Raw genomic sequence first — 27703 nt, forward strand, 5'->3', positions numbered from 1 at the left:
GAGAGTGATGGTGCGCGGTGCTGGGGGAGAGTGATGGTGCGCGGTGCTGGGGGAGAGTGACGGTGCACGGTGCTGGGGGAGAGTGACGGTGCACGGTGCTGGGGGAGAGTGATGGTGCGTGGTGCTGGGGGAGAGTGATGGTGCGCGGTGCTGGGGGAGAGTGCTGGTGCGCGGTGCTGGGGGAGAGTGATGGTGCGCGGTGCTGGGGGAGAGTGATGGTGCGCGGTGCTGGGGGAGAGTGATGGTGCGCGGTGCTGGGGGAGAGTGACGGTGCACGGTGCTGGGGGAGAGTGATGGTGCTGGGGGAGAGTGATGGTGCTGGGGGAGAGTGGCGGTGCTGGGGGAGAGTGGCGGTGCTGGGGGAGAGTGGCGGTGCTGGGGGAGAGTGATGGTGCGCGGTGCTGGGGGAGAGTGATGGTGCGTGGTGCTGGGGGAGAGTGACGGTGCGCGGTGCTGGGGGAGAGTGACGGTGCGCGGTGCTGGGGGAGAGTGATGGTGCGCGGTGCTGGGGGAGAGTGATGGTGCGCGGTGCTGGGGGAGAGTGGCGGTGCGTGGTAAGGAATTCCATAGATAGGAGCAGCATGGGAGAAGTCTTGTGGGAGACGAGGAAAGAAGGCAGGAATAAAGGTGGATTTCATGGGCAGAATTTAGGGGGCGGTTAGAGATATATTTGGGGATGAGGGCGGAGATATAATGGGGGGCAGAGTCATTGACAGCTTTGTAAGTCAGAGTTAGGGGTTTAAATGTTGATTCTAGAGGAGGCTATGGGAAGCCGGTGTAGGGATCAGCGTGGTGGAGCGGTGAGTGATGTACATGAGTCTGGCAGCAGCGTTTTGGATGGATTGGAGTTGGGATTGGCAGAAGAGGGGAATGCCAAATAGGAAAAGGTTGCGGTAGTCAAGGCGGGACAGGACGAGGGAGTGAATTAGGATTTTCTTTCTTGCTCAAGGAGTAAGAAAAGGGCGTAGGGTGATTTAATTCGGAGATGGAGGGGGCAGGACTTGGGGAGGACAGCAGGCTTGGGATGTGGAAGAGATTTGTTGAGGTATTGACTGTGGCGGGGGAGTTTTGGCGTACGGAGGGGGCAGTGGAAGATATTGTTACACAGTACAGTGCTGAAACCAGCACCCCCAATAAGAAGGGAACTGACGTGACCTCTTGAGAAAAGGTCCCAGCTGTAGAAACGTTAAACATGTTCTTTTGTAAATTCCAGTTACTGCTTCATCTACTATCGTGTGTGTGTGTGTGTGTGCGCGCGTGTGTGTGTGTGTGTGTGTGTGCGCGTGTGTGTGCGCGTGCGCGTCCGTCCGTCCCCTGGTACACTGCGTTCTCTCTGATTTCATTCTAATGTAACAATAAAACCCCTACATGCCGGATGTCTGAGGGCGCAGTGCAGATGTTTTATTTCACACTTCGCTCTCCTTGCATTGTGTGTCTGTGCTTTTATTCTGGGTGTAGCTCAGTTCTCCATATCCCATCAGACAAGATGGCACAAGTTCACCTGCGCAGTCCCAGCCACTTACAACATATTCATTTCTAGTTTACAGAAGAGCACTTTCACCCCGGGGGATGTACAATTCGCTGCAAATAGAAAAGTCTAGTAATATGTCTGCTTTCTTCAGTAAAGGGTCCGTACCGTTACCGGTGAGTACCGCGACGCTGTTTATTCGCACCGCCAGGTTTACCAACGCGTTGAATAAAATAAACGGTTATGTGACTGTTTTCATGGAAGGTAATAACCGGGGGTGTTATCAATAAAGCAAGGCCTAGATAACACCAGGTTATACCAAGTAACTGTGACAATTACAATTACAAGGCTGTCACCTCCTGTGATGTCATATTTGACTGCTTGTCACGGGGGGGGGGGGGGGGGGGGGCGGACTCCGTATACCCAGCAGGAAGAAGTGTTTTGTTGGTTTTTTTTAGGAATCCCCATTTCAGACCCTGTTTCTTTGGCAGTGATGTGTCCCCAGTGTTACAATTCTCATTAAATAACGCCGCATTTCCCTGTTATCTGGGGAAATCTGAACGTTCTGCGAAGTTAGATGATGTCTGATATCTGGAACTTCTCTGCAGCATTATGTGACCACATGGACCCTTCCAGCTTACTGTTATTAAAATAAATAAATGTTAAAATAAAAATAAAAAACTAGACTATATAGGGACAGAAGGATTTAGGAGAGCGCAGTATTTCCAATGTTTTGGCTGTCGCTGCTTTTAATGAAGCTCGAGTTACGGTTTGTTGGGCTTTAGTCGTGCATAAAATGTTAAATACAGGCAAGTAATTTATCAGGGGCTCTTAGTCTAATAACGCCAAGTCACTAAAGGGTTACTGCCCCTGTAATGAGGTCCTGCTGGGTATCCTGTACTTTAAGAGCATGAAAAGGCCCTTTTTAATACGGCCAGGAGGGGGCTTGGTTTAATTAAACGTGTAATCCCTTGAAAAATTGCAAGCGCTTTCATGTGACCCGGGGGTGGTGCTCTGACACCGAGGGAGAGATCGCCGCAGGAAGGGTGCGTTCCGAATCCCGCTGCGTCCTACCTGCAAACGAACCCGATGTCTGTAAGTAAGAGCGCTCCTCCGTACTATGGGGCAGCCAGTGCGAAATCCCGCCCGACCTGCACAGGAACAAGCGTGAAAGCCCAGGTGTAGGTGTGCGAGAGCCTCCACGGTAACTCCTGCGTTACCACGTGACGCAGCGTGTGCGCGGATTCGGCCTTTTTACCCTTTTTATACTGAGATTTTGTTGCTTTTCTGCTGGAAGTCAGAACCCAGAGGAGCAGCAGTGTGTGTGTGTGTGTGTCTCTGTGTGTGTGTGTCTCTGTGTGTCTGTGTGTCTCTGTGTGTGTGTGTGTCTCTGTGTGTGTGTCTCTGTGTGTGTGTGTGTCTCTGTGTGTGTGTGTGTCTCTGTGTGCGTGTCTCTGTGTGCGTGTCTCTGTGTGTGTGTCTCTGTGTGTGTGTGTCTCTGTGTGTGTGTGTCTCTGTGTGTGTGTCTCTGTGTGTGTGTCTCTGTGTGTGTGTCTCTGTGTGTGTGTCTCTGTGTATGTGTGTGTGTGTGTGTGTGTGTGTGTGTGTTTAAGGATTATTATTCTGATTGAAGACGGAGAAATTAATGTAAAGTCGGCCTTCTCCGTTATTAGAGGGGAAGAACCTCTGTACAATGTAAAATATGAATACTGTAACGGTGAGATTATAATTTGAGGTCTCGGAGCAGTTGGTTACATGGAGAAAGTCCTCTTCTCTCGCCCCAGCCCTGTGATTCCCTCTCCTGACAGAAGTATATTCATTGTCCTTGGGTTTTGTGTAGCACAAACTGTACATGCAACATGTCAGTGTTATCATACAGAAACCTGTGTTGGGGGAATTGGGATACAACATATGTTTAAGAGGTACACCCCCCCCCACCCTGTACACGCACCCCCCCCACCCTGTACACGCACCCCCCCACCCTGTACACGCACGCACGCGTGTGTGAAGTCCCACATAACCACATTATCTCACCACTCCAGATTATGACTGACTGTAGTATTGGGCCTGGGATTTTGAATCGCTCCTTTTGCCACATTCCGGATTAACCCACAGAAGTATCCTAGTGGGGTTCGAATGAGGAGAGGAGGTTCGGCTGGCTCTGTCGAGGTTTGGAAGTACATACTCATTACTATTGTATGTAGCAGTGTTTTTATTTTATGGGCCGCTCCCCAGATCTTCACATTCTGTTTTAGAAATTATATTGTCTGTGGCAGGATATAAGGGAGGTTCCAGCACACACGGGGTGCACATCCTGACAGGGGAGGGGGTCGGGTCTAGTCACATATACATATACATATACATATACATATATGCATATCAGACATCACCGGCAAACATGAACTCACTCTTTGACAAAGGGATTCTTCCTGAAACGCGTCAGACTTTGTTCTGACCCCCCCACCACCACACAATAAAGGCTTTTTAATTCTTCCACTGGATTGTAGCCCCCGTTTTCTTCACTGCAGCTGTGCTCCGTTTCTGGACCCCACAGACCGCTCTCCCTTGTGTTGGGCATAGCCCATGTGTATGGAGAATGAGTAATTCCATGTTGAAGATCTCTTGGGAATGTGCTTTGCTGATCACTTGTGTACCAGGCCGAGCGCTTCCGTGTGTGTGCAGGAGGGAGGCAGGAGGGAGGCAGGAGGGAGGCAGGAGGGAGGCAGGAGGGAGGCAGGAGGGAGGCAGGGACTCCTGTGTGCTGGTATGTTTAAAAAAAATAAAAAAAATTCTATAACATGTATGATGTATGTTTCAGGTGGCTGCTTGTCTCCCGCACACACAGTTACTGGAAACGTCTTTCTGATAGCTGCACCGTATCTTACAGCTGGCAGGCAGGGGGTGTACAGCAATACGGTCTCACATTTTCCCCAACTTTTTTTTTTGGGGCGGGGGGGGGGGGGGGGGGTTAAGGAGCCCCAGTGGAAATTCTGAGGACCCCAACCCTCTCTAATAGCGCGTCTGAGATCAGATACATTGTAAGGAACCCCGACCCTCTCTAATAGCGCTTCTGAGATCAGATGCATTGTAAGGAACCCCGACCCTCTCTAATAGCGCGTCTGTGATCAGATGCATTGTAAGGAACCCCAACCCTCTCTAATAGCGCGTCTGAGATCAGATTAATTATAAATTCTTCTGTAATTGGTACAATTTTAAAATGAGTAAAATGATGAGTACACAAGGCAGTGTGCTCAGAGAGAAATTCACTTAAATGTTAAAATATTACTTTTAATAGTATATACTTAAAACATATATAAACCATATGTCCCACCCTTAGATAGCTATAAATATATTCCGAGGTCTCCTGTAGTTAATATGTAAATGGTACGGTACACGGAAGGGGAATCACAGCGCTCAAATCAACGGAATTGCCGTAACACGAGAAACTAACACCGCTCCGTTACGGAGGCTGATGACATCATTACGTGACCTGCGCACGTTTCGCTCCCGCTCCGTAGCTGGAGACCTGAATATATTTATAGCCATCTAAGAATGGGACATATGGTGTATTTATGCTAGAGCCGGTATGGTCAGTATTCCCTGATGGCTCTGGGCAGAACTTCATCTAGTCTGTCAGTTTGGACCTTAACATCATACTGTATTTAGCCGCCCTCTTACGTTGTGGCTAGCGCTGCCTTGGTGGATTCGTTCAATAGGAGTGTGTTGTTGTTAATTGGTGGGCATTATTTATCCACCCCTATCGTGCTCACTATATATACACATATACACATATACACATATATATATTTCATCTTGCACTCAATGTACTAAAAAAACATCATCAGGTGCCGTCTCTTATAATAATAATAATAGAACATTACCATTCTCACGTCCGGTAAAGGATTGGGCGGCCTGTTCATTTTGTATTGATGCCTAATACAGACTTTTTTGCCTATACTGATCTGAGTGCAGTCTTCCTTTACCGGACGTGAGAATGGTAATGTTGTTATATATATATCTCTATATCTCCTACGGGACCTCCCCCTTTTTTGGGGAGGTTAAAGGGGAGATCTGGTATAGGCATAATTGATTTACCAGTTGCACCGTCTTGTTAACAAAATTAGCACTGATGAATGCGCTTTGGTAAATACTTATTCGGAGCATTACTGAGTCTTGCTTTTTGTGGGTATTGCCAGCAATACTGAATTATGCCATTCACTGCCTATCTCTGACAAACGTAACAATTTGTCTGAGTGTTTATTGAGAGGAATTTTTGGTGTAACGCTTCACTATCATTTGATTGACTTTTTAATTACTGTTACACTCACAATTGGTAATATATGTGTTAAGTATATACTATTAAAAGTTATATTTGACACTACTAGTGGTGTGAATTTCTCTGGGCACTCTGCCTTGTGTGTGCACCATTTTACTCATTCACTTTCACTTCAGTTTGCAGCCACTTATTATTATCTTTAATATTCATTTATTAGTAAGGTTTCTAGTTGATCACTTCCTATCACCACTCCTTTTTCTTCCATTTTAAAATTTATTTATTTATTTATAAAATATTTTACCAGGAAGTAATACATTGAGAGTTACCTCTCGTTTTCAAGTATGTCCTGGGCACAGAGTAAAACAAATAATACATGGTTACAAATACAGTTACATAAATGAACAGGGTATACATTATATACAAGACATTGCATGCACAGTTAAAGAAAATGTATATTATGAGCGTATGAAACAGTTACAGACCAGATTAAAGTGTGAGACAGCCTTAGATTTGAAAGAACTTAAGCTGGTGGTGGATATGAGAGTCTCTGGTAGGTTGTTCCAGTTTTGGGGTGCACGGAAGGAGAAGGAGGAACGTCCGGATACTTTGTTGAGCCTTGGGACCATGAATAGTCTTTTGGAGTCTGATCTCAGGTGATAGGTGCTGCATGTGGTAGGGGTGAGGAGCTTGTTCAGGTAGCTGGGTAGCTTGCCCAGAAAGTATTTGAGGGTGAGACAGGAAAGGTGAACTTTGCGCCTAGACTCGAGTGATGACCAATCTAGTTCTTTGAGCATATCACAGTGATGTGTGTTGTAGTTGCATTGGCGAACAAAACGACAAATTGAATTGTAGAGGGTGTCAAGTTTGCTAAGGTGGGTTTGAGGAGCCGAGCCATATACTATGTCTCCATAGTCAATAATTGGCATTAGCATCTGCTGTGCAATACGCTTTCTGACCAGGAGACTTAGGGAGGATTTGTTCCTGTAAAGTACCCCTAGTTTGGCATAGGTCTTGGTTGTCAGGGTATCAATGTGCATCCCGAATGTTAAATGACCTCAAACTTGCAGGAAACCCTTTTAGGGGTGCCTGGGGAACCCTTTTAGGGGTGCCTGGGGAACCCTTTTAGGGGTGCCTGGGGAACCCTTTTAGGGGTGCCTGGGGAACCCCTGGTTGAAAAGCAGTGATGTAGAAACAAACTTTATTGGTGCTGTAGTTTGTGATCCCTTCAGAACAGGTTATTACTGGCCAATGATGACCAGGCTGGAAGAGCTGAAGGCCCGAGCCCAGTAACGCCTGGTTCAGAGGGAATTATTACTATTTTATGGCTAAATGTCGTTTTTTTCCCCCATAAATAATGTATAGTTATATTGATTTTTTTTTAAAATAAACCTGATTTCACCTTTTCTTGTGCTCTTACTGTACTTTTAAAAATAAAGATAAATTGTGAATACACTATTCTCAGTCGCTCACACACCCCGCTATATATATATATACACCCCTCACACACCCCGCTATATATACACACATCCCACACTCGGACCACCCTCACACTCGCTCATACACACCGCACACTCCAGCCCTACACACACTCTCTGCAGGGTGGGGGAGGAGTCAGTGACTGACTGGTGCCTCATCCAATCTGCTTCCCTGTCTGAGAGCTGCTCTCCCTCACTGTGACAAGTGGAAGCTGATTGGCTGGAAATAAAAACGTGGCAGGGTGCCAAATATTCTGGCCCATAACTGAATGGTTAAAAACCCAGGTATTATCCAATCAGAGATCAGGGATTTCAATAATGCCCAAAATGTCTACCATTCTGTAAATATACACGATTACCTTGTATCTTTCACTCGTAGACTTCAGGGATACAAATCAAGTTACTAATCGGACACATCCCTCTGGGGAAGGTGGCGTGGGGGGCAGGAACGGCGCCAATAAAGCCGTGTTCTGTGTGCAGTAGAAATGGCTGCCCATTATCACGTCACGTTATGGTGGAGGACTTCGCCCTGATGGCGGGAGTTGCCGTTGGCAGTGTTCTGTGTGCTAACGTGGCCCCTTTTCTTCTGCTTCAGATCAGCGTACGCGTGACCACGATGGATGCTGAGCTGGAGTTCGCTATCCAGCCCAACACCACGGGGAAACAGCTCTTCGACCAGGTGAGAGCTGGGATCCGGGGGGGGGGCTGCCTGCAGCAAACGGGGGTCACGTGAGCCTGGAATTCACCACGGGGCTCCCCGCCTAGATGATTTGAAAGGTCTGGCCCCACGTGGAGCATTGCGAGCTAATGGAAGGGATGCGTTATGGGTGCTGCGTCGTGCTGAATCGTGCTGAATCGTGCTGAATCGTGCAGCATGTGAATGGAAGCATTCATATTTGACGTTCTTTTCTATCTTGCTTTTTCTTGCCCCGTGAGACTGTAATCGGTTGCCTTTGCCAGGAGGTCTCGCTAGGAATAAAGCAACGCATCTGTACGATATGTTTCTACATTCGATATTCATGATTGCATGGTTTTAACTTCCATCCCCCATGAAAATTAATCTGTTGCAATGTATAATGATGCAGAGTATCTCTAGCCACTAACTTCCTTTTTTACATTTGTTTTAATGGCTTTAGGGTAGGCCACGTTTTCCTGGCCTCTCCACGCCTGGATGTTTTTTTTGCACATTGTCACAATGCCTGGGTTACTCTGTACCCCTTCTTCTGCTACCCCCCCTCCCCATACTTATACATTGTGTCTCTCAAACAAACCTGTTCCCATACATGTGACCCGTGTGCATACAGACTGACCAGCGTTACAGAGGCTCTTCCAGCAATGGAGGGGTTAAAATCCAATGTTTGACTGCAGAAGATAACTATGCCAACCCGTGCGGGGTAACCTCGGATCCCCCCATGAGATACGTTGGTTTCGGGGTTAGGATAGGCTGTGCTATCCCGAGCTGCTCTGCGCTCCCTTGTGTTGGAGTTAATGTGTGAGTACATATCCAGGCCAAACAGGAGCAGATGAGCAGAGCTGGGAGCCTTGGGCCTCACTAAGGAATGCAGCCTCGCTTCCACAGCTGTAATCCTGCAGGCTGCAGCCCTCAGAGGGAGAGAGGCAGAGCCCCTTACAGGGGCAGGCCGTGAAGGGACTGGGCGTTGGCTGCTGGCAGAGAGGATGAAGAATGGGACTTATTAACTGTTCTCTAAAGTAAATGTGTATCCAGACTGCCAAATCCCCCCAGTGCTGCTTGGCTAGTCTCTGGGTGTGGTGCTTTCAGGCTTTCTACATGTATTCATTTGGGGAGTTTAACATCTTCACTGCCAGAGAGGTCTGCATTGCATGTTACACTGCTAGCATGTTTTCTTGGCATGTTTGCTGCATTGCATGTTACACTGTTTAGCATGTTTTCTTGGCATGTTTGCTGCATTGCATGTTACACTGTTTAGCATGTTTTCTTGGCATGTTTGCTGCATTGCATGTTACACTGTTTAGCATGTTTTCTTGGCATGTTTGCTGCATTGCATGTTACACTGTTTAGCATGTTTTCTTGGCATGTTTGCTGCATTGCCGCCGCCTCTGGCAGCAAAGAGATTCAGTCAAAATTATGCGGAAACGGTTTTCTATGAGAGTTTCTGCTTCGGTAACTCTCAAACTGAAAGCGGGGGAAGATTGCGATCCACAGGCGCGCTGTATTGACACAGAGTTACTGAAACGCCATCTGTAAAGGGAACGGCATATTCCGCTAACCAAGCAGATCAATGGGTGATTTCCTGATAACCTGCGAGTGTGCGGTTATTGTGCTGCGTATTGTATCACGTTCCGTGAATACTGTATCCATAACGCGGAGAGCCGGATAAGGGGAACGCATTCTGTCCCAACACTGTGCAAACAAGATACAGGATCTGTAAACGAGATGGCAGGAGGTGTGGAGAAGTGTTAAGGTGTTGGTGTGTATGTTCGATACAAGCCTCTGGTACTTGCATTCACTGCATGACCTTGAGAAATGACCTTCGCCTTCAGGCGTTCTCCCCAGAGGAATTTCGCTCCTGTGTCTTGCTGCTGCATGTAGCAGGAACGTGTCGGAGGGACAGTCACAAGTGGGAAGGAGCAAGGGGTTAGGTTGGGGGTCAGTGACCTAAACGGGAGAATGAGTTGGCAAAAGTATGAAGGATAAAGACGATAAGGACCGTCAAAGAACAAAGATAAGACCGTGACAGCAAAGGGACGTGTGTGGGCAGCATGAGGAACAGTAGTGCTGTAGGGGTTAATAAACTTCTAGTGACGTCATGGTGTAATGGTGAGCAGCTGCTATCGGCTCTCACCGGCAGGCTTTTCCCGTGACCGCTCTTTTGGCCGTCCCTCTTCCCATATGGATACTGCTGCTCTGATAGAGCGCCGCTCTGTGTGCCGCGGGCCCCGGCTTCCGCTGTTTGTGCAGTGACAGCCAGCGCTGATATCGGCCGCAATCTCCGCCGCGCCTGTAACTTTCCGGTGGCGATACGGTTTGCAGCCCTGCATTGCGTGGTATCGCATGCAGTGTACTCACCTCCTGCCACTTACAATAGGTGTGCTGCACTGTATAGTGGCACCGAGCCTCTCTGCACCTCCTGCTCCTCCCTAGGGAAATGACGTTTGTTTTCCATACTTGGCTTATTTTACTTAGTTATTACATATAGTCACACAACTCTTCCGTTGTTTATACGTCATTACAAAATAATCCACGCGGTGATGTCACGTGACACGTGCTTATTTAAGGCTTGGCGTTACAGCCTAATCATGCAGGAACCTTGCGCCAACCATTTGTCATCCTTTGGCAGATTCTTTAACGCTGCGCTTATAGTGCCGGCGATGTCAGGCTACGGTCGCTGGAAAAATCAAAACTTCCAGCGATCACGACCATGCTGTCGCGCCACGCTACTGTAAGCGCACGCGACGGCGACAGCGACAATGCATTTGTTTTGACGCGACATCGCTGTCGCCGGCACTATAAGCGCAGCCTAAGGAGTCACCTTTTTATGGACCCATATGAGATTTCTTCATCGATTAAAATGACAGTTTGCAGGTGCGTATTTTTATTTATTAAAGCCATGTGCACTATCATTTAGTGTAGGAAGAACTTGTCTGTTCTATTAAGATGCACCACAATCTACACTTCTGCTCGGTCACTAGATTTTCTAACCGTGTCTTCGTGGTATAAAAGGTACCGTCCCTCTTAACCCGGTCTCTGTTCTAGGACCCCCCCTGGGAGGTGCCGGTTATAACGTGCCTCTGCTTCTCCCCCCTACAGGTTGTGAAAACCATCGGCCTTCGGGAAGTCTGGTTCTTTGGGCTGCAGTACCAGGACACCAAAGGCTTCTCCACGTGGCTGAAACTCAACAAAAAGGTGCTTCTTCTTAGCGCCACTTTCTCCGGGATTGTTAGCTGGGGATTTGCTAGATCAGGGGGGCTCAACTCCAGTCCCCAAGCCCCCCCCCCCCCCCCCCCCCAACGGGCCAGGTTTTCAGGCTATCCCTGCTGGATCACAGTGTTCTTAATACGACCGGAAGTAGTTTCAGAGTCTCACCGGCTCTGGGTCCCTTCTCGTGCACGCGACGTCTCCCGGCACGCTGCACGTGACGCCTCCCGGCACGCTGCACGCGACGCCTCCCGGCGCGCTGCACGCGACGTCTCCCGGCACGCTGCACGCGACGTCTCCCGGCACGCTGCACGCGACGTCTCCCGGCACGCTGCACGCGACGCCTCCCGGCACGCTGCACGCGACGTCTCCCGGCACGCTGCACGCGACGTCTCCCGGCACGCTGCACGCGACGTCTCCCGGCACGCTGCCCGCGACGCCTCCCGGCACGCTGCCCGCGACGCCTCCCGGCACGCTGCACGCGACGTCTCCCGGCACGCTGCACGCGACGCCTCCCGGCACGCTGCACGCGACGCCTCCCGGCACGCTGCACGCGACGCCTCCCGGCACGCTGCACGCGACGCCTCCCGGCACGCTGCACGCGACGCCTCCCGGCGCGCTGCACGCGACGTCTCCCGGCGCGCTGCACGCGACGTCTCCCGGCGCGCTGCACGCGACGTCTCCCGGCACGCTGCACGCGACGTCTCCCGGCACGCTGCACGCGACGTCTCCCGGCACGCTGCACGCGACGTCTCCCGGCACGCTGCACGCGACGCCTACCGGCACGCTGCACGCGACGCCTCCCGGCACGCTGCACGCGACGCCTCCCGGCACGCTGCACGCGACGCCTCCCGGCACGCTGCACGCGACGCCTCCCGGCGCGCTGCACGTGACGCCTCCCGGCGCGCTGCACGCGACGTCTCCCGGCGCGCTGCACGCGACGTCTCCCGGCGCGCTGCACGCGACGTCTCCCGGCACGCTGCACGCGACGTCTCCCGGCACGCTGCACGCGACGCCTCCCGGCACGCTGCACAGAACTGCTTTTCGGCTGGTTATGGCAGTGAAAAAAATGAAATGGCTTTTCATAGTTTTCAGGGCATACTAATAATCGGGGCTCGACAAACGTGGCCAAAACCCACTCTAAAAAAAAAAAAAATCACTCACCCCCGCCCCCCCATCACACCTGCCGCGGGGTCTGGTTGCGGGGTCCTGACAGCATTTCTCGGCCTTCAGCTGTCTTGTCGCCTTTAAAATAATGTTTTTCTCCTGCAGCACTATTCAAAATGGCCACGTGGTGTCACGCGACGCTGCGTTGCCATGACAATGGGACGCAGTGACATCACGCGGCGCTGCGTAACGTCACGATGTCACGCAGCATTCCATTGCCATGGCAATGCAGCGTCGTATGATGTCGCGCGGCCATTTTGAATAGTGCTGCAGGAGAAGAATATGATTTTAAAGATCAAGACGGAGAAGACCGGGAGACGCGGCCACGATGCAGTCGCCCCCGGGTGCCGCATTTGTCGAGCCCCTCTAATAATAATCCTCCAAACATTGGGCGCTGCCGGGATGTAGCATTGTCCTTAATAAAATTCCATTCGCCTCCTTTTTCTAAGTAAACCCCTTATTTCTTCTTGGCGTATAGAGAGACGCATTGTTTAGCGCAGCTCATAATGTGAATATTTACCCCTACATCACAAAGTGTAAGCCTGGTGAGAATATACCACACGCGCCCCAAACTGAACAAATGGGATTTACCTGAACTTGACCCAAAGGACAAAAGCATACAAGGAACGAGAGAACAGAAAATCATACTTTAAATGATAAGGAATCAACTTATCGCACTAAATGAAGGTTGGGTCAGAAGGTGGATCTCACCGACCTCATAGGGAAGCCCTTCCCATCTGTACCAATCCCTTGTTAATATATTGGTATATATATATATATATATATATATATATATATATATATATATATATATTATAATATAATATATATATATATATATATATATTATAATATACACCCTCTTTCCCTCGCTAGAGATATTTCCTTCCATCTCGCAATATACTCTGTTTTCCGAGTCTTGCTGATGATCCTGTTACTTACAATATATGCTCCATTCACCTACACCGAGATCCTGACCCAATTCTTCCTCCCACGCTTTAGTAAAACGTGGTTTTCTTGGACTTCTCCCACCTCGCTGAGCTGTATATATGGCTGATAGATTGTGGCTGGTTGAAGAAATACGGATGCAGGTGGCGTAGCTTCCCATCACGGCCATATACTTTATTGTTGGCTTGAGAAAAAGATGTCTAATTTGATTTATAATGCCATTTATACTTCTCTTTAAAATAATCGAAATCTCTCATTCTGTCCATAAATAAATAAAATATCCAATAACCTGCCCCCCCCCGCCCCCCCACTCCTTTTCCAGGTAGATTCACTGCTTTCTGCGATGCGCTCTTGTGATGTATACGCCCGGTCCCATATGGAGGTGGTGTGAGTGTGATGTAGGTGATATTAATGCCGGACCGCCTGTGTTTGTTGTCCAGGTGACTGCGCAGGATGTGCGGAAGGAGAGCCCGCTGCTCTTCAAATTCCGCGCCAAGTTCTACCCCGAGGACGTGTCCGAGGAGCTGATCCAGGACATCACCCAGCGGCTCTTCTTCCTGCAGGTGAAGGAGGGGATCCTAAATGACGACATCTACTGCCCCCCGGAGACGGCGGTGCTGCTGGCCTCCTATGCCGTGCAGGCTAAGTACGGAGATTTCAACAAGGACATGCAGAAGCCAGGGTACCTGGCAGGAGACAAGCTGCTCCCACAGAGGTGAGCGCCCCCGGGCGTATAGCACAAGAGCCATAGTCTTCTGCCCTAAAATACCTTCCAGCGCTGGAAGACATTACTACCCATTGGCTTCAGTGGTGTTTTATGACAAGATAGCTTAATACAGGGGAGGCCAACTGCAGTCCCCAAGGGTAACCAATAGGTCAGGGTTTCAGGATATCCCTGCTTCAGCACAGGTGGTTCAATCAGTGTCTGTCTTTGATTGAGCCACCTGTGCTGAAGCAGGGATATCCTGAAACCCTGACCTGTTGGTTGCCCTTGAGGGCTGGCGTTGTCCACCACTGGTTTAGTAAATCTGTCCCACAGTCGCATACCATCCTGCGACGGGTAGTTTTAGTTGTCTGGTCACGTACATGACATTTATCCGCCAACTTGCATTATTTGCGTTCATTCACCCACTTCTCTGGGGGCTGCCCCCATGGCGGGGTTAGTGGGGGTACGGGGTGAGGGGTTTCACAGCTGAATCTCTCCTTTCGGTTTTAGGGTTCTGGAGCAGCACAAACTCACCAAGGACCAGTGGGAGGACAGGATCCAGGTCTGGCACGAGGAACACCGCGGGATGCTCAGGTAGCTTGGGGTCTAAACCTTGTGCTGGGTACCCGAGACGGTGTGTGGCGCGTCGGTGTGTGGCGCGTCGGTGTGTGGCGCGTCGGTGTGTGGCGCGTCGGTGTGTGGCGCGTCGGTGTGTGGCGCGTCGGTGTGTGGCGCGTCGGTGTGTGGCGCGTCGGTGCATGTTTTAAGGCTTTCATTACCTTGCTTTTACCTATTTAAATATATTGTCATGGGTCCAATTTGGTCCAAACACCAATTATATTTACACACTTAAAATATAGCTTGGCGCGTTGCGCTGCAGTTCTCTTTGGCGTTGAAGGGGTTAATCTCCTCCAGTGGATGATATGCTGTCTGATACAGACATAGAAGGAATAGTTTGCAGCTTATCTGGATGGAAAATCTGTCTGCAGCTAAAGCAGTTTGACCAGAGATAAGCAAGCAGCTGCCACAAATTAGCATCACCCGCCCACTCGGTATACAAGCGCCCAATCATTGGTCGGGAGGCGGAGTGTGCCGCAGGTGATCCTGGGTTAGTGTGAAGTTTTGGGATTAACCCCTTGCGTGATCTTCGTAGCGTGACGTCTGCGCTTGGTTTCCTCTGCGTGTGACGCGTCACCCGTGACGTCACGGGACGTGAGGCGGGGCTTTAGCCCGAACCCAGAGGTATCCCCCTGCCTGGTAGAGTGGCGCCTGCGCGTAGCTTCCCTGCTCTGAGGCGCGTCACCCGTGTCGTCACGGGACCTGTCGCAGGGGCGGGGCCTAACGCAGATCCTCACGTGCGAAGGATTGTGTCCTGAATTCAGGGCTCCAGGGGGATTTGGGGTAATGTTTTCCGTTTCTTCTGTCTGCGCAGAGAAGATTCTATTCTGGAATACCTGAAAATCGCCCAGGACCTGGAGATGTACGGGGTTAACTACTTCAGTATTAAGAACAAGAAGGGCTCTGAGCTCTGGCTGGGGGTGGACGCGCTCGGACTGAATATCTATGAACAGAATGACAGGTAACGTTCCTCTGAGCATCAATCCATTCGTACAGTTAGAGGCCGACCGGCTAACTCCGGGATGCAGGTACTTGCTAATCGGAGACGGGTACTACTCTAGCTAGTACTCCATAAAGGGCACAGGTTAACCCATTCACTTCCAGCGGAGCCCGCGGCTCACTGAATCTGTACGCCATATGCCCACATATAGGGGTGAGTCTGTCGGCTGTACAACCGTCTCCCGGGGTATTAAAGTGAGAAATGGCAGGTTAGATCTGTCGCTAGTGAAACGGGCAGTTAGCGCAGTAACAAAAGGTGCGACTTTGGTTTCCGGCGGAATATGGGTTTTCGATCACCATGAAATGTTGGATCTTCTGCAAAATCTAACGGCTGTATTGCTGCCCTGAGGTGTGATTGGATGTGTATTCGATTGTTGGGTATGGGGGGGAAGGGTTAATTCCCTCCAATGTTTAATTATGGTTTTTGCGCTGAAATCTGCAGCCCAAGCTGCCGTGCTTTTTGTTTTTTTTTCACCTTTAATATGCGCATCAATACAATCCACACAATAAGTAATTAGCCAAGTTGCCGATCGATCCGTTCTCCTGTGATCGATCAGCGAAGGTTTGGCTCGGGGGTTCACTAAATGGCTGTCAGTGCAGCAGAAGAGGACCAAAGATGCAAAGTCCTGTGGGGAAGATCATGTGACCAGGCAGTCACTAGATACAATTGGTGCACTGCTAGAGAGAGGGCAGGGCTCAAAAAGGGGTTGTCAGAGCCTGTTTCAGAAGTGGATGTGACTTTGTAAATGGTTGCTATAGGAACAAAAAATGCTTGTTACATAATACATTAAAATGTAATTTAGAGTTGTTTAAAATAAAAATGCTACAAGTATTTTCTCATAGTACAGAACTGATTTATTTAAAAACAAACCACACATGTAGGAAATTGCCGGGTCTGCCGCTTTAAGCCCACATTGTAATATTCCTGGGCACACAAGTAGATGTACTAACGTGTTTTGTACACTAGAGGGCACTGCTGTGCTGTGGTCTTGTCGCAGTCGGAAGAATCACCCTGTCTGTAGCCGCTAGCGTTTCTGCGGTTTTGCCACTTTCTGCTTTAGCCGAACCCAGAGTCACGATTCACGATGTGCAAAACGGCAGCAAAAACTGCACTTTTAACTCTTGCTAAAAATAAATGATGAAATCCCCTTTCACAGCATTTTTTGGGCATTCCGAATTCCTTTTCCCCCTCTTGCTCCCTTTCCCCCTCTCGGGGAAACATTGCGGGATTATAAGACTCGCTCTCCTCTAGTAATGTTTAATTGTGATCACAATACACGTTATTTCATTAGTTGTGCGCATTCTATAACAAACATTAACGCTGATGGTAAGGACCGCTTACTGCCTGTCTCTCTCCGTGAGGGTCACGTTAAACACGGAATAAACCCCCTCCCATTGGCCTTGGATCTGTCCTCCAATCTGTTTAGCGTCCACTTTACAGTTTGACTTCATCAGTCCTACTAGGCAGTTCCTTGTATCTACTACTTATTCGGTTCTATGTATTTCGGTCGAAGAATATTGTTTCCCGTAAGTAACCTTTTTGATGATCTTGAGGTTTCCGAGTGTTTATTTCATGCGCCCTAATTACCTGGTCTCTAACCTCTCCGCTCTGTCTCTCGCTTTTAAGATTGACGCCAAAGATCGGATTCCCATGGAGCGAGATCAGGAATATTTCATTCAACGATAAGAAGTTTGTCATCAAACCCATTGACAAGAAGGCGCCAGTGAGTACTGTACATGCCACGTTATACATTGAAGCCCACGGAACGCGCGCCACGAGACGGCATTTACATAAAGCATTATCTGTGCAGAAGACTTTTTGCTCTGGCAAACGGTATCCACACTACGTGGTAACACCGAGACATGGTCTCGTGACCCATTGGTGACAGGACACATGGTGCCAACATCTTTGAACACCGTGACAATGACACACACACACACACACATATATACACGCACGCACACACGCACACACATTTATACACACGCACACATGCACACACACATATATATATACACACACACACACACATATATATACACACACACATATATACACACGCACACACACACATATATATACACACGCACACATGCACACACACATATATATATACACACGCACACACACATATATATACACGCACACATGCACACACATATATACACACGCACACACACACATATATATATATACACACGCACACATGCACACACACACACATATATATATATATATACACACGCACACATGCATATATATAGACACACGCACGCACACACATATATATACACACGCACACACACGGAATCCGTACATATCTCTCTCCATTCAACTGCAAAGTTAGAAAAGTCTTTCAGGAAAATGTGAGTCCAGAACGCCCGCGACTGCGCCTTCACACCCGCGACTGCGCCTTCACACCCGCGACTGCGCCTTCACACCTGCGCCTGCATGCCTTCACACCCGCGCCTGCGTGCCTTCACACCCGCGTCTGCGCGCCTTCACACCTGCGCCTTCACGCCTGCGCCTTCACGCCTGCGCCTTCACGCTCGCGACTGCACCTTCACGCCCACGACTGCGCCTTCACATGCGCGCCTTCACACCTGCGCCTTTGCGCCTTCACCTTTGCGCCTTCACACCCGCGCCTTTGCGCCTTCACCTTTGCGCCTTCACACCCGCGCCTTTGCGCCTTCACCTTTGCGCCTTCACACCCGCGCCTGCGCCTTCACACGCGCGACTGCGCCTTCACACCCGCGCCTGCGCCTTCACACGCGCGACTGCCCGTCCTTAGTGTGTGTGTGTTCCCTGTCCCTCAGGACTTTGTGTTCTACGCTCCGCGGTTACGGATTAACAAGCGGATCCTGGCGCTCTGCATGGGGAATCATGAGCTGTACATGCGCCGCAGGAAGCCGGACACCATCGAGGTGCAGCAGATGAAGGCGCAGGCACGAGAGGAGAAGCACCAGAAGCAGATGGAGAGGTGAGAAGAAGACCTCTGTGGCTCTCGCACCTGCATGTATCCCCACGTGACACGGTCTCCTTACTATCCTGCATCTTAAAGCCCCGTCCCACTTAGCCACGTCCCACGTAGCCCCGTGCCACTTAGCCACGTCCCACTTAGCCCCGTCCCACTTAGCCCCGTCCCACTTAGCCCCGTCCCACTTAGCCCCGTCCCACTTAGCCACGCGTATTGGGTTTGCCCAGAAAGCGCTCGGCCTGGCTGTGTTTGTGAGGATTTACAGTGTACGGAAGCTGAAGTCACTGTGCCTGTTACAGTGTACGGAAGCTGAAGTCACTGTGCCTGTTACAGTGTACGGAAGCTGAAGTCACTGCGCCTGTTACAGTGTACGGAAGCTGAAGTCACTGCGCCTGTTACAGTGTACGGAAGCTGAAGTCACTGTGCCTGTTACAGTGTACGGAAGCTGAAGTCACTGCGCCTGTTACAGTGTACGGAAGCTGAAGTCACTGTGCCTGTTACAGTGTACGGAAGCTGAAGTCACTGCGCCTGTTACAGTGTACGGAAGCTGAAGTCACTGCGCCTGTTACAGTGTACGGAAGCTGAAGTCACTGCGCCTGTTACAGTGTACGGAAGCTGAAGTCACTGCGCCTGTTACAGTGTACGGAAGCTGAAGTCACTGTGCCTGTTACAGTGTACGGAAGCTGAAGTCACTGCGCCTGTTACAGTGTACGGAAGCTGAAGTCACTGCGCCTGTTACAGTGTACGGAAGCTGAAGTCACTGCGCCTGTTACAGTGTACGGAAGCTGAAGTCACTGCGCCTGTTACAGTGTACGGAAGCTGAAGTCACTGCGCCTGTTACAGTGTACGGAAGCTGAAGTCACTACGCCTGTTACAGTGTACGGAAGCTGAAGTCACTGCGCCTGTTACAGTGTACGGAAGCTGAAGTCACTGCGCCTGTTACAGTGTACGGAAGCTGAAGTCACTGTGCCTGTTACAGTGTACGGAAGCTGAAGTCACTGCGCCTGTTACAGTGTACGGAAGCTGAAGTCACTGCGCCTGTTACAGTGTACGGAAGCTGAAGTCACTGCGCCTGTTACAGTGTACGGAAGCTGAAGTCACTGCGCCTGTTACAGTGTACGGAAGCTGAAGTCACTGCGCCTGTTACAGTGTACGGAAGCTGAAGTCACTGCGCCTGTTACAGTGTACGGAAGCTGAAGTCACTGCGCCTGTTACAGTGTACGGAAGCTGAAGTCACTGCGCCTGTTACAGTGTACGGAAGCTGAAGTCACTGTGCCTGTTACAGTGTACGGAAGCTGAAGTCACTGTGCCTGTTACAGTGTACGGAAGCTGAAGTCACTGCGCCTGTTACAGTGTACGGAAGCTGAAGTCACTGCGCCTGTTACAGTGTACGGAAGCTGAAGTCACTGCGCCTGTTACAGTGATTTTAAGTAGCGTGGAACTAGAAGGAATGACTGAGGAACAAAAGCACCTGGCATGGGGTTTCTATGCATGTTGTACGTGATCATACATGTTTACTTGAGATCATGCGTACAAAACTATGGAAATGTGTCTGTCTGTCTGTGTGTCTGTCTGTGTGTCTGTCTGTCTGTCTGTGTGTGTCTGTCTGTCTGTGTGTGTCTGTCTGTCTGTGTGTGTCTGTGTGTGTCTGTCTGTGTGTCATGTCTGTCTGTGTCTGTGTGTGTCTGTGTGTGTGTATGTCTGTGTGTATGTGTCTCTGTCTGTGTGTGTCTGTGTGTGTCTGTGTCTCTGTGTGTGTCTGTGTCTGTGTCTCTGTCTCTGTGTGTGTCTCTGTCTCTGTGTGTGTCTGTGTCTCTGTCTGTGTGTGTCTGTCTGTGTCTCTGTCTCTGTCTGTGTGTGTCTTGTCTGTGTCTCTGTCTCTGTCTGTGTGTGTCTGTCTGTGTCTCTGTCTCTGTCTGTGTGTGTCTGTCTGTGTCTCTGTCTCTGTCTGTGTGTGTCTTGTCTGTTTGTCTGTCTGTCTGTCTCATGTATTGGTCATAAACATACATATTGAAGAGGGAAATCCGATACCTATGTATACTAGGGAACCCAGTGAGTAAGATTAATCATAGTGACAATGAAATAAAATGACGCCCTTTTCCACACAACCCTCAAAGCAGAAACTGTCTTGGGAGTCTCTCCAAATGTTCCCTTCCCTGCGGGGGAGCGGGGGATCAGACGCAGAGCGCCGCGCAGAGTGAGTGCCGCGCAGAGTGAGTGCTGCACGGCTAGAGATGGCACGGATATGATGCACCATCCAGTGGTTCTACTCACGTTTTAATAATAAGCCTATCACAATCTGTAGTACAGATGTGCCGCCATCTTTAGCATTGCAGCACGATTCTGTGCTGGGTTCTGCCCCCCTCACTGCGATCCCTCGCTCCCCTGTGCTGGGTGCTGCCCCCCTCACTGCGATCCCTCGCTCCCCCTGCTGAGTTCTGCCCCCCTCACTGCGATCCCTCGCTCCCATGTGCTGGGTTCTGCCCCCCTCACTGCGATCCCTCGCTCCCCTGTGCTGGGTTCTGCCCCCCTCACTGCGATCCCTCGCTCCCCTGTGCTGGGTTCTGCCCCCCTCACTGCGATCCCTCGCTCCCCTGTGCTGGGTTCTGCCCCCCTCACTGCGATCCCTCGCTCCCCTGTGCTGGGTTCTGCCCCCCTCACTGCGATCCCTCGCTCCCCTGTGCTGGGTTCTGCCCCCCTCACTGCGATCCCTCGCTCCCCTGTGCTGGGTTCTGCCCCCCTCACTGCGATCCCTCGCTCCCCTGTGCTGGGTGCTGCCCCCCTCACTGCGATCCCTCGCTCCCCCTGCTGAGTTCTGCCCCCCTCACTGCGATCCCTCGCTCCCCTGTGCTGGGTTCTGCCCCCCTCACTGCGATCCCTCGCTCCCATGTGCTGGGTTCTGCCCCCCTCACTGCGATCCCTCGCTCCCATGTGCTGGGTTCTGCCCCCCTCACTGCGATCCCTCGCTCCCCTGTGCTGGGTTCTGCCCCCCTCACTGCGATCCCTCGCTCCCCTGTGCTGGGTTCTGCCCCCCTCACTGCGATCCCTCGCACCCCTGTGCTGGGTTCTGCCCCCTCACTGCGATCCCTCGCTCCCCGGTGCTGCCCCCCTCACTGCGACCCCTCGCTCCCCTGTGCTGGGTTCTGCCCCCCTCACTGCGACCCCTCGCTCCCCTGTGCTGGGTTCTGCCCCCCTCACTGCGATCCCTCCCTCCCCTGTGCTGGGTTCTGCCCCCCTCACTGCGATCCCTCGCTCCCCTGTGCTGGGTTCTGCCCCCCTCACTGCGATCCCTCGCTCCCCTGTGCTGGGTTCTGCCCCCCTCACTGCGACCCCTCGCTCCCCTGTGCTGGGAAACAGTGGCGCAGCGAGACATGCGCAGGCCCCCGGGCAAAAAAAGGTCAGGGCCCCATTAATATTAATTCTGACTGCAATTTATTTCTCCCTCCCCATCCTTTCTCCCCCTCCTCCTCTTCATCATCTCTCCCCCTCATCTCTCCCCCTCCATCATTCTCTCTCCCCCTCATCAAACCTCTTTCCCCCTTCCCAGTTTCTCTCTCCTCTCCCCCGAGCATGTATATCTCCACCCCCCAGCATTTCTCTCTCCCCCCCACCCCCCACCATGTCTTTCTCTTCTTACACTGCTCATCTCTTTGTTTTCTCCCTCTCATGATCTGTATCTCTTTTCTCCCCATTATACCTGTCTCCGTTTTCTACTCCTCGTGTCTCTCTCTCTTCTCCCCCTCATCTCTCTCTTCTTCCCCTCATGCCTCTCTCTTCTCCCCCTCATCTCTCTCTTCTCCCCCCCATGTCTTTCTTTTCCCTCTTTTGTATTGCTCTCATTTTCTTTGTCTCTTCCTTCCTGTATCCCTTCATGTCTGCTTTTGCCCCTGTGATTTAACCCCTTCCCAGCCTGTCTCAGGCTACAGCCCCGCCCCCTGACCGATGCCCCGCCCCTTCCCCTCCCTCTCACCTTTCCCAGCCTGTCTCTCAGGCTGCAGCCCCGCCCCCTGACCGATGCCCCGCCCCTTCCCCTCCCTCTCACCTTTCCCAGCCTGTCTCTCAGGCTGCAGCCCCGCCCCCTGACCGATGCCCCGCCTCTTCCCCTCCCTCTCACCTTTCCCAGCCTGTCTCTCAGGCTGCAGCCCCGCCCCTGACCGATGCCCCGCCCACCTATGGAGGCTGCAGAGGAAGTGATTTCTCCGCTGTCCTTCCTACTGTATCTCAGGGCCCCGCAATGTGCTGCTGGCAAGGAGGGGGGGAGGGGGGTGTGGAGTAGGGGAGAGAGCGGGCCCCCGGGAAGATAACAACATGCAATGGTAATTGTTACATAATATCCCAACATATTAAAGGCTTTATATCGTGCTCAGTGGCCATACGGTTGGAGTATTAATCTCTTGGCACTGCTTATAGCTGTGCTTTTGGGGATGGCAGCCCCCATGGGCAGGGTAACGTATTGTGCCTCACCTCTGCCCCTCAGGGCCCTGCTGGAGAACGAGAAGAAGAAGCGGGAACTGGCGGAGAAGGAGAAGGAGAAGATTGAGCAGGAGAAGGAGGAGCTGATGGACAGGCTGCGGCAGATTGAAGAGACGACCAAGAAAGCACAGGAAGGTAATAAGAGGAAGGTTCCCAAGGTCACAAGACCAAGGGGCTTCAAACCTGGCTCGCCCACGTCCAAATCAAAGGCACTCACATGATAAATTTAGGAGGAGGAGCCACTCAATGGTAATGCTGACGATGCCCCAGTGTGGTGGAGTTGGATGTTTGGAACTGGGTATGAAATCTGCGTTGTAATGTTAGGACTTGTGCTTCCATATACAAAGGGAACCAGCAACGAGAAGAAATGTATCGGTGACATGAACCACCCTGTCCATTCTCCCTCCCCCCCCCCCCCACAGAGCTGGAGGAGCAGACTCGGAAGGCCCTGGAGCTGGAGGATGAGCGGAGACGGGCTCAGGAGGAGGCAGAGAAGCTGGCCAAGGAGCGCTTGGCAGCTGAGGAGGCCAAAGAAGCTCTGCTGAAGCAGTCCCAGGACCAGATGAAGAACCAGGAGCACTTGGTGAGTGTCCATGTCCACTGGAATCATCACTAACTGCCTGCAAGGGTTATGATGAGCAGACAGGTGGGGTCCTATACCCAGGCAGATAATGGGGGACCTTTCTACCACAGTTCTCCTTACTGACTTGGAAGCCTGTTCCCCAGAGGGGGCTAACCTGGCATGTTTTGGTTTTCCCCTCCCCAGGCTTCGGAGCTGGCAGAGCTGACGTCTGCTATTGGCCAGCTGGAAATTGCCCGGCAGAAGAAGGAAAGTGAAGCATTTGAGTGGCAGGAAAAGGTAAGGGCGACACCAAGGCGTAGTACCATTTATAACTATATACAAATATATTCGGTGACAGTACAAGGAGCTTTCAAAAGAACTATTCATCCCACGGGCAGTACAAAGGACTCGGGGGCATCCCTTAAGGTTGGAGATTTCACCAGCAACAAAGGAAAGGGTTCTTTACAGTAAGGGCAGTTACTATGTGGGATTCATTACCCATGGAGACTGTGATGGCAGATACAATAGATTTGTTCAAAAAAAGGTTGGGCCTCTTTTTAGAAAGGAAAGGTATGCAGAGATATAACAAATAAGTAAACATGGGAAGGATGTTGATCCAGGGAGTAATCTGATTGCCAATTCTTGGAGGCAGGAAGGAATTTATTTTTCCCCTTATGAGATATCATTGGATCATATAACAGTGGGGTTTTTTGTTTGCCTTCCTCTGGATCAATAAGTAAGTATAGATATAGGATAAAGTATCTTATCTAAATTTAGTATAGGTTGAACTTGCTGGACGCACGTCTTCAACCTCCTCTACCATGTAACCATGTCAAATAACATCGACTTTTCCTTGCATGAGAAGAAATTAGTAGAAAGGTGTCGGGACGAGCTGACCTACTGAGGGTGAAAGGCGTAAGGCTCGGTAAAAAGTGAAGATGTACTTACAGGGTGATGGGTTAATGAAACTGCATCCCAGCAAAGGGGGTGGCGGTGTATACAGGAAAGGAATTCAATAATGCTTGGGATAGACACACACACATTTATCTTTGGTCCCAAATACTGAGTGCGATATTACAGCATTTTAGCGAAATGGGCCATTATCTGCTAAAAATGTTCATGATACTAAAAATGGCAACATTTTCTGCTATAAAATAAAGCTGGGTAGTTAAAGTACAGTACTTAATACCACAAGGAAGAGATCTTAAGAACATCAGGAGTTGGTGGCAGGAGTGGGATATGGTTAGTGAAGGACGCAGGGGAGTAACATGTTTGCATTGGATTGGGAATGGGATAAGTAAGCGCTTTGCATTGTCTGCAGGCTCAGACGGTGCAGGCTGACCTTGAGAAGACCAAGGAGGAGCTGAAGCTGGTGATGACCACTCCACATGTGCAGGAGCCCATGCAGTCTGAGAACGAACAAGACGATGAACAGGACGAGAACAACGCAGAGGCCAGTGCCGAACTGCTAGCGGACGCCAACATCAAGGACCGGAGCGAGGAAGATCGCACCACGGAAGCGGAGAAAAACGAGCGGGTCCAGAAACACCTGCAGGTAACGAGGGATAATGTCTTGTAGACCAACACGCTGACACATCATACACCGTGGCGTGTGGGCTACAAGTTGTGAGAACATAGCAGCAAATAGTACAAGCTGTGCGGCCATCCTCCTCATCCTCATTCTTCTCTCCTCCCAGATTTTAAGCTCTGAGCTGGCGAATGCCAGAGACGATACCAAGAAGACCGCAAACGATCTCCTTCACGCCGAGAACGTGCGCGCCGGGAGAGACAAGTACAAGACGCTCCGTCAGATCCGTCAGGGAAACACCAAGCAGCGTATAGATGAATTTGAATCCATGTAACACCCCTGTATCCCACCCACTTGTGTTCATTCCACACACCCATGTCCTGACGCTCAGGCGGGAACGACCACTGGGACGGGTCTGGATTTGATGCCGTACAATCATAAACCCTTATTCATTATGCCGTGAAGCGGTCTCCCTCGAGCGCAGAAAGATTTAACGCTTTGTCGGTTTGACTGGCTGAAATCTTCCGGAGTTGAGGGTGTGACCTCTTCACCGCATATTGAAAGTGGGGTCACAATGAGAAACTTCTTCACATCTCTCCAGCAGTTAAAGGGTTTACGCCAGGTGTCCCTAAACATTTCCTTCCAGCTGGGGCACATATTTTGTTTTAGGAGGGGGTGAGACCCCCTACATTTAAAAGCATCTGCATTATTCTTAATTTATCCCCAAAATCCAGCTTGTTTTAGAGTGTTCCGTCAGAATATTCTGAGACCAGCACTGCGTAAACGCCGCCTGCTTTTGGAATTGCGATTGGAAGGTTTTCTCCTGTGTCCGTTCCATTGTTTTATCCGTTCAGCAGAGTAATGGCAGCGGATATACTGGAATAATATCCGGCGTTCACAAGTTTCGCGGGCTGCCTCACCGCGTTTCAGAAGGTCAGCGTTTCCTTCGGTATTTATACCACGCCTGTTCTCACTTTAACATTCGTAAGGAGAAAAAAAAAAAAGAAATGTCTTTAATGTTGCAGGAATTTTCTGTAATTGGCCAAGAAAGTTCTGTAGACACTGCGCCTTTCTGAGGGCGAGGAGATGATGTCATAAGTCTCTCAGTCTGAGAGGGAAAGTGAAAAATATGACTTGCATAGATTATTATTTGTTTTTGTATTATTACGGAAACGCTGTCATACTCTCTTGTAATCCATGAGAGCAAGAAACCCATTGGCTCCCGCTCCAAGCGGCTGTGTGCAGTCATTACACTCTTATACCGGGGGCTCAATGCCAGTCCTCAAAACCCCATCTCCCCCCCACCCCCCGCAACAGGTCAGGTTTTCAGGATATCCCTGCTTCAGCACAGGGGATATAGTCTTGGACTGAGCCACCTGTGCTGAAGCATGGATATCCTGAAAACCTGACCTGTTGGTGGCCCTTGTGGACGAGTTGAGTACTACTGCCTAAGACGCCTGTTTTGACTTGTCTGCTATTTTTAAATGCCAATTAATTTCTGACATTCCCTCATTGTAAGGTTATTTAGTAACTTGCCGACAGTTAACCCCTTCGCTGCTGGAGAGTTTGTGCGAGTTCTCCGCCTCGTGGTTATAGTTCCATCCTGTGTATCCCCCCTCCCCCCCCCCCCTCTTCTCTACCAGTATTATATATTCCTGTGCTATCTAATATTATGATTTCAATGTCTTTTTCTAGCTATGCACCATTTAGTAAATCGTGCAGAAGAAGCGGCGAGCCTTCTTCGGGAAAACACAAAAAAACAAAAAAACTGTATACTGTATTATAAAAAGAGGTTATTTTGCAACCGATGGAATGTTCCGAGAGCTTTCAGTATTAAAGTCAAGAGATTTCTAGTATTTTTTATTTGACAAATTAATTTTTTTTTTGTTAACTCCGTCATACCTGGCTGCTGGCTGAGTGTATCCCAGCCAGGAGTGTTAATGCTGTTATTGCTGTAAGTTATGTTGGCGATGTTAGCAGCAGATGGGGCAGCGCTGGGGTTTTATTTTAATAAAACCAGTGTAGGTTCCCTGTTTAAAGACCCGTTCTTGGTTTATTTTTTATTCCCCCCCCCCCCCTTCCCCTCCTTGTTCTAAACGGAACTCGTTCTGTTCTTTCAGTGCCAATAAAGTTTAGACAAATTGAATTTGGGACGCCTCCTCCTTTATTCCACCCCTCCTCCCCCCACCCCCACGCTCCCCAGGTTGGGAATTGGATCTCATTGTGCGCACCGGATCACTGTGATAAATACTCTGCAGTCATGTTTAAAGTCTTATTTTGAGTTGCGCTTCCATGGAACTTGCTGCTTTATATTCCCGGCGACCTTGGGCAAGTCACTTTATCTCCCTGTGCCTCAGGCACCAAAAACATGGATTGTAAGCTCTGCGGGGCAGGGACTGCGTCTGTAAGGAACCCTACGTGCTGCGTAATGCGCGCTATACTGTAACTGACACACTGAGTCCCATTGGGAGAATGCGCTATATGAAATAGATTTTCTTTTAATAAGAAACTTTAGCATTAGACAGCATCAGGAACAAGGGACGACACACTGAGATGGGAGGCTGAGCGCCGGGGTGGATGGGAGGCTGGGCGCCAGGGGGGATGGGA

General features: G+C 50.4%; 1 protein-coding gene across 4 annotated transcripts in view; it reads left to right on the top strand.

Moving 5' to 3' along the window:
* MSN (moesin) overlaps positions 1 to 27242 on the top strand; it is a 53622-nt gene extending 26380 nt beyond the window's left edge. Inside the window, exons 1-13 of one of the 4 annotated variants that reach the window (XM_075573556.1) lie at positions 1555 to 1644; positions 7815 to 7898; positions 11010 to 11105; positions 13673 to 13947; positions 14449 to 14532; positions 15371 to 15517; positions 17183 to 17279; positions 18373 to 18536; positions 23011 to 23141; positions 23429 to 23589; positions 23773 to 23865; positions 24890 to 25123; positions 25266 to 27242. In XM_075573556.1, coding sequence (XP_075429671.1) covers positions 1570 to 1644; positions 7815 to 7898; positions 11010 to 11105; positions 13673 to 13947; positions 14449 to 14532; positions 15371 to 15517; positions 17183 to 17279; positions 18373 to 18536; positions 23011 to 23141; positions 23429 to 23589; positions 23773 to 23865; positions 24890 to 25123; positions 25266 to 25430 — 1806 coding nt within the window. In that variant the 5' untranslated portion in view covers positions 1555 to 1569 and the 3' untranslated portion in view covers positions 25431 to 27242. Of the gene's footprint in view, positions 1 to 1554; positions 1645 to 2486; positions 2564 to 7814; positions 7899 to 11009; positions 11106 to 13672; positions 13948 to 14448; positions 14533 to 15094; positions 15181 to 15370; positions 15518 to 17182; positions 17280 to 18372; positions 18537 to 23010; positions 23142 to 23428; positions 23590 to 23772; positions 23866 to 24889; positions 25124 to 25265 lie in introns of those variants that run through there. The other 3 variants (XM_075573558.1, XM_075573557.1, XM_075573559.1) reach the window with 3 other exon arrangements.
* Positions 27243 to 27703: the final 461 nt, after the last annotated feature.

This window comes from Ascaphus truei, chromosome 16 (genome assembly GCF_040206685.1).
Source record: "Ascaphus truei isolate aAscTru1 chromosome 16, aAscTru1.hap1, whole genome shotgun sequence".
Lineage (NCBI taxonomy): Eukaryota > Metazoa > Chordata > Amphibia > Anura > Ascaphidae > Ascaphus > Ascaphus truei.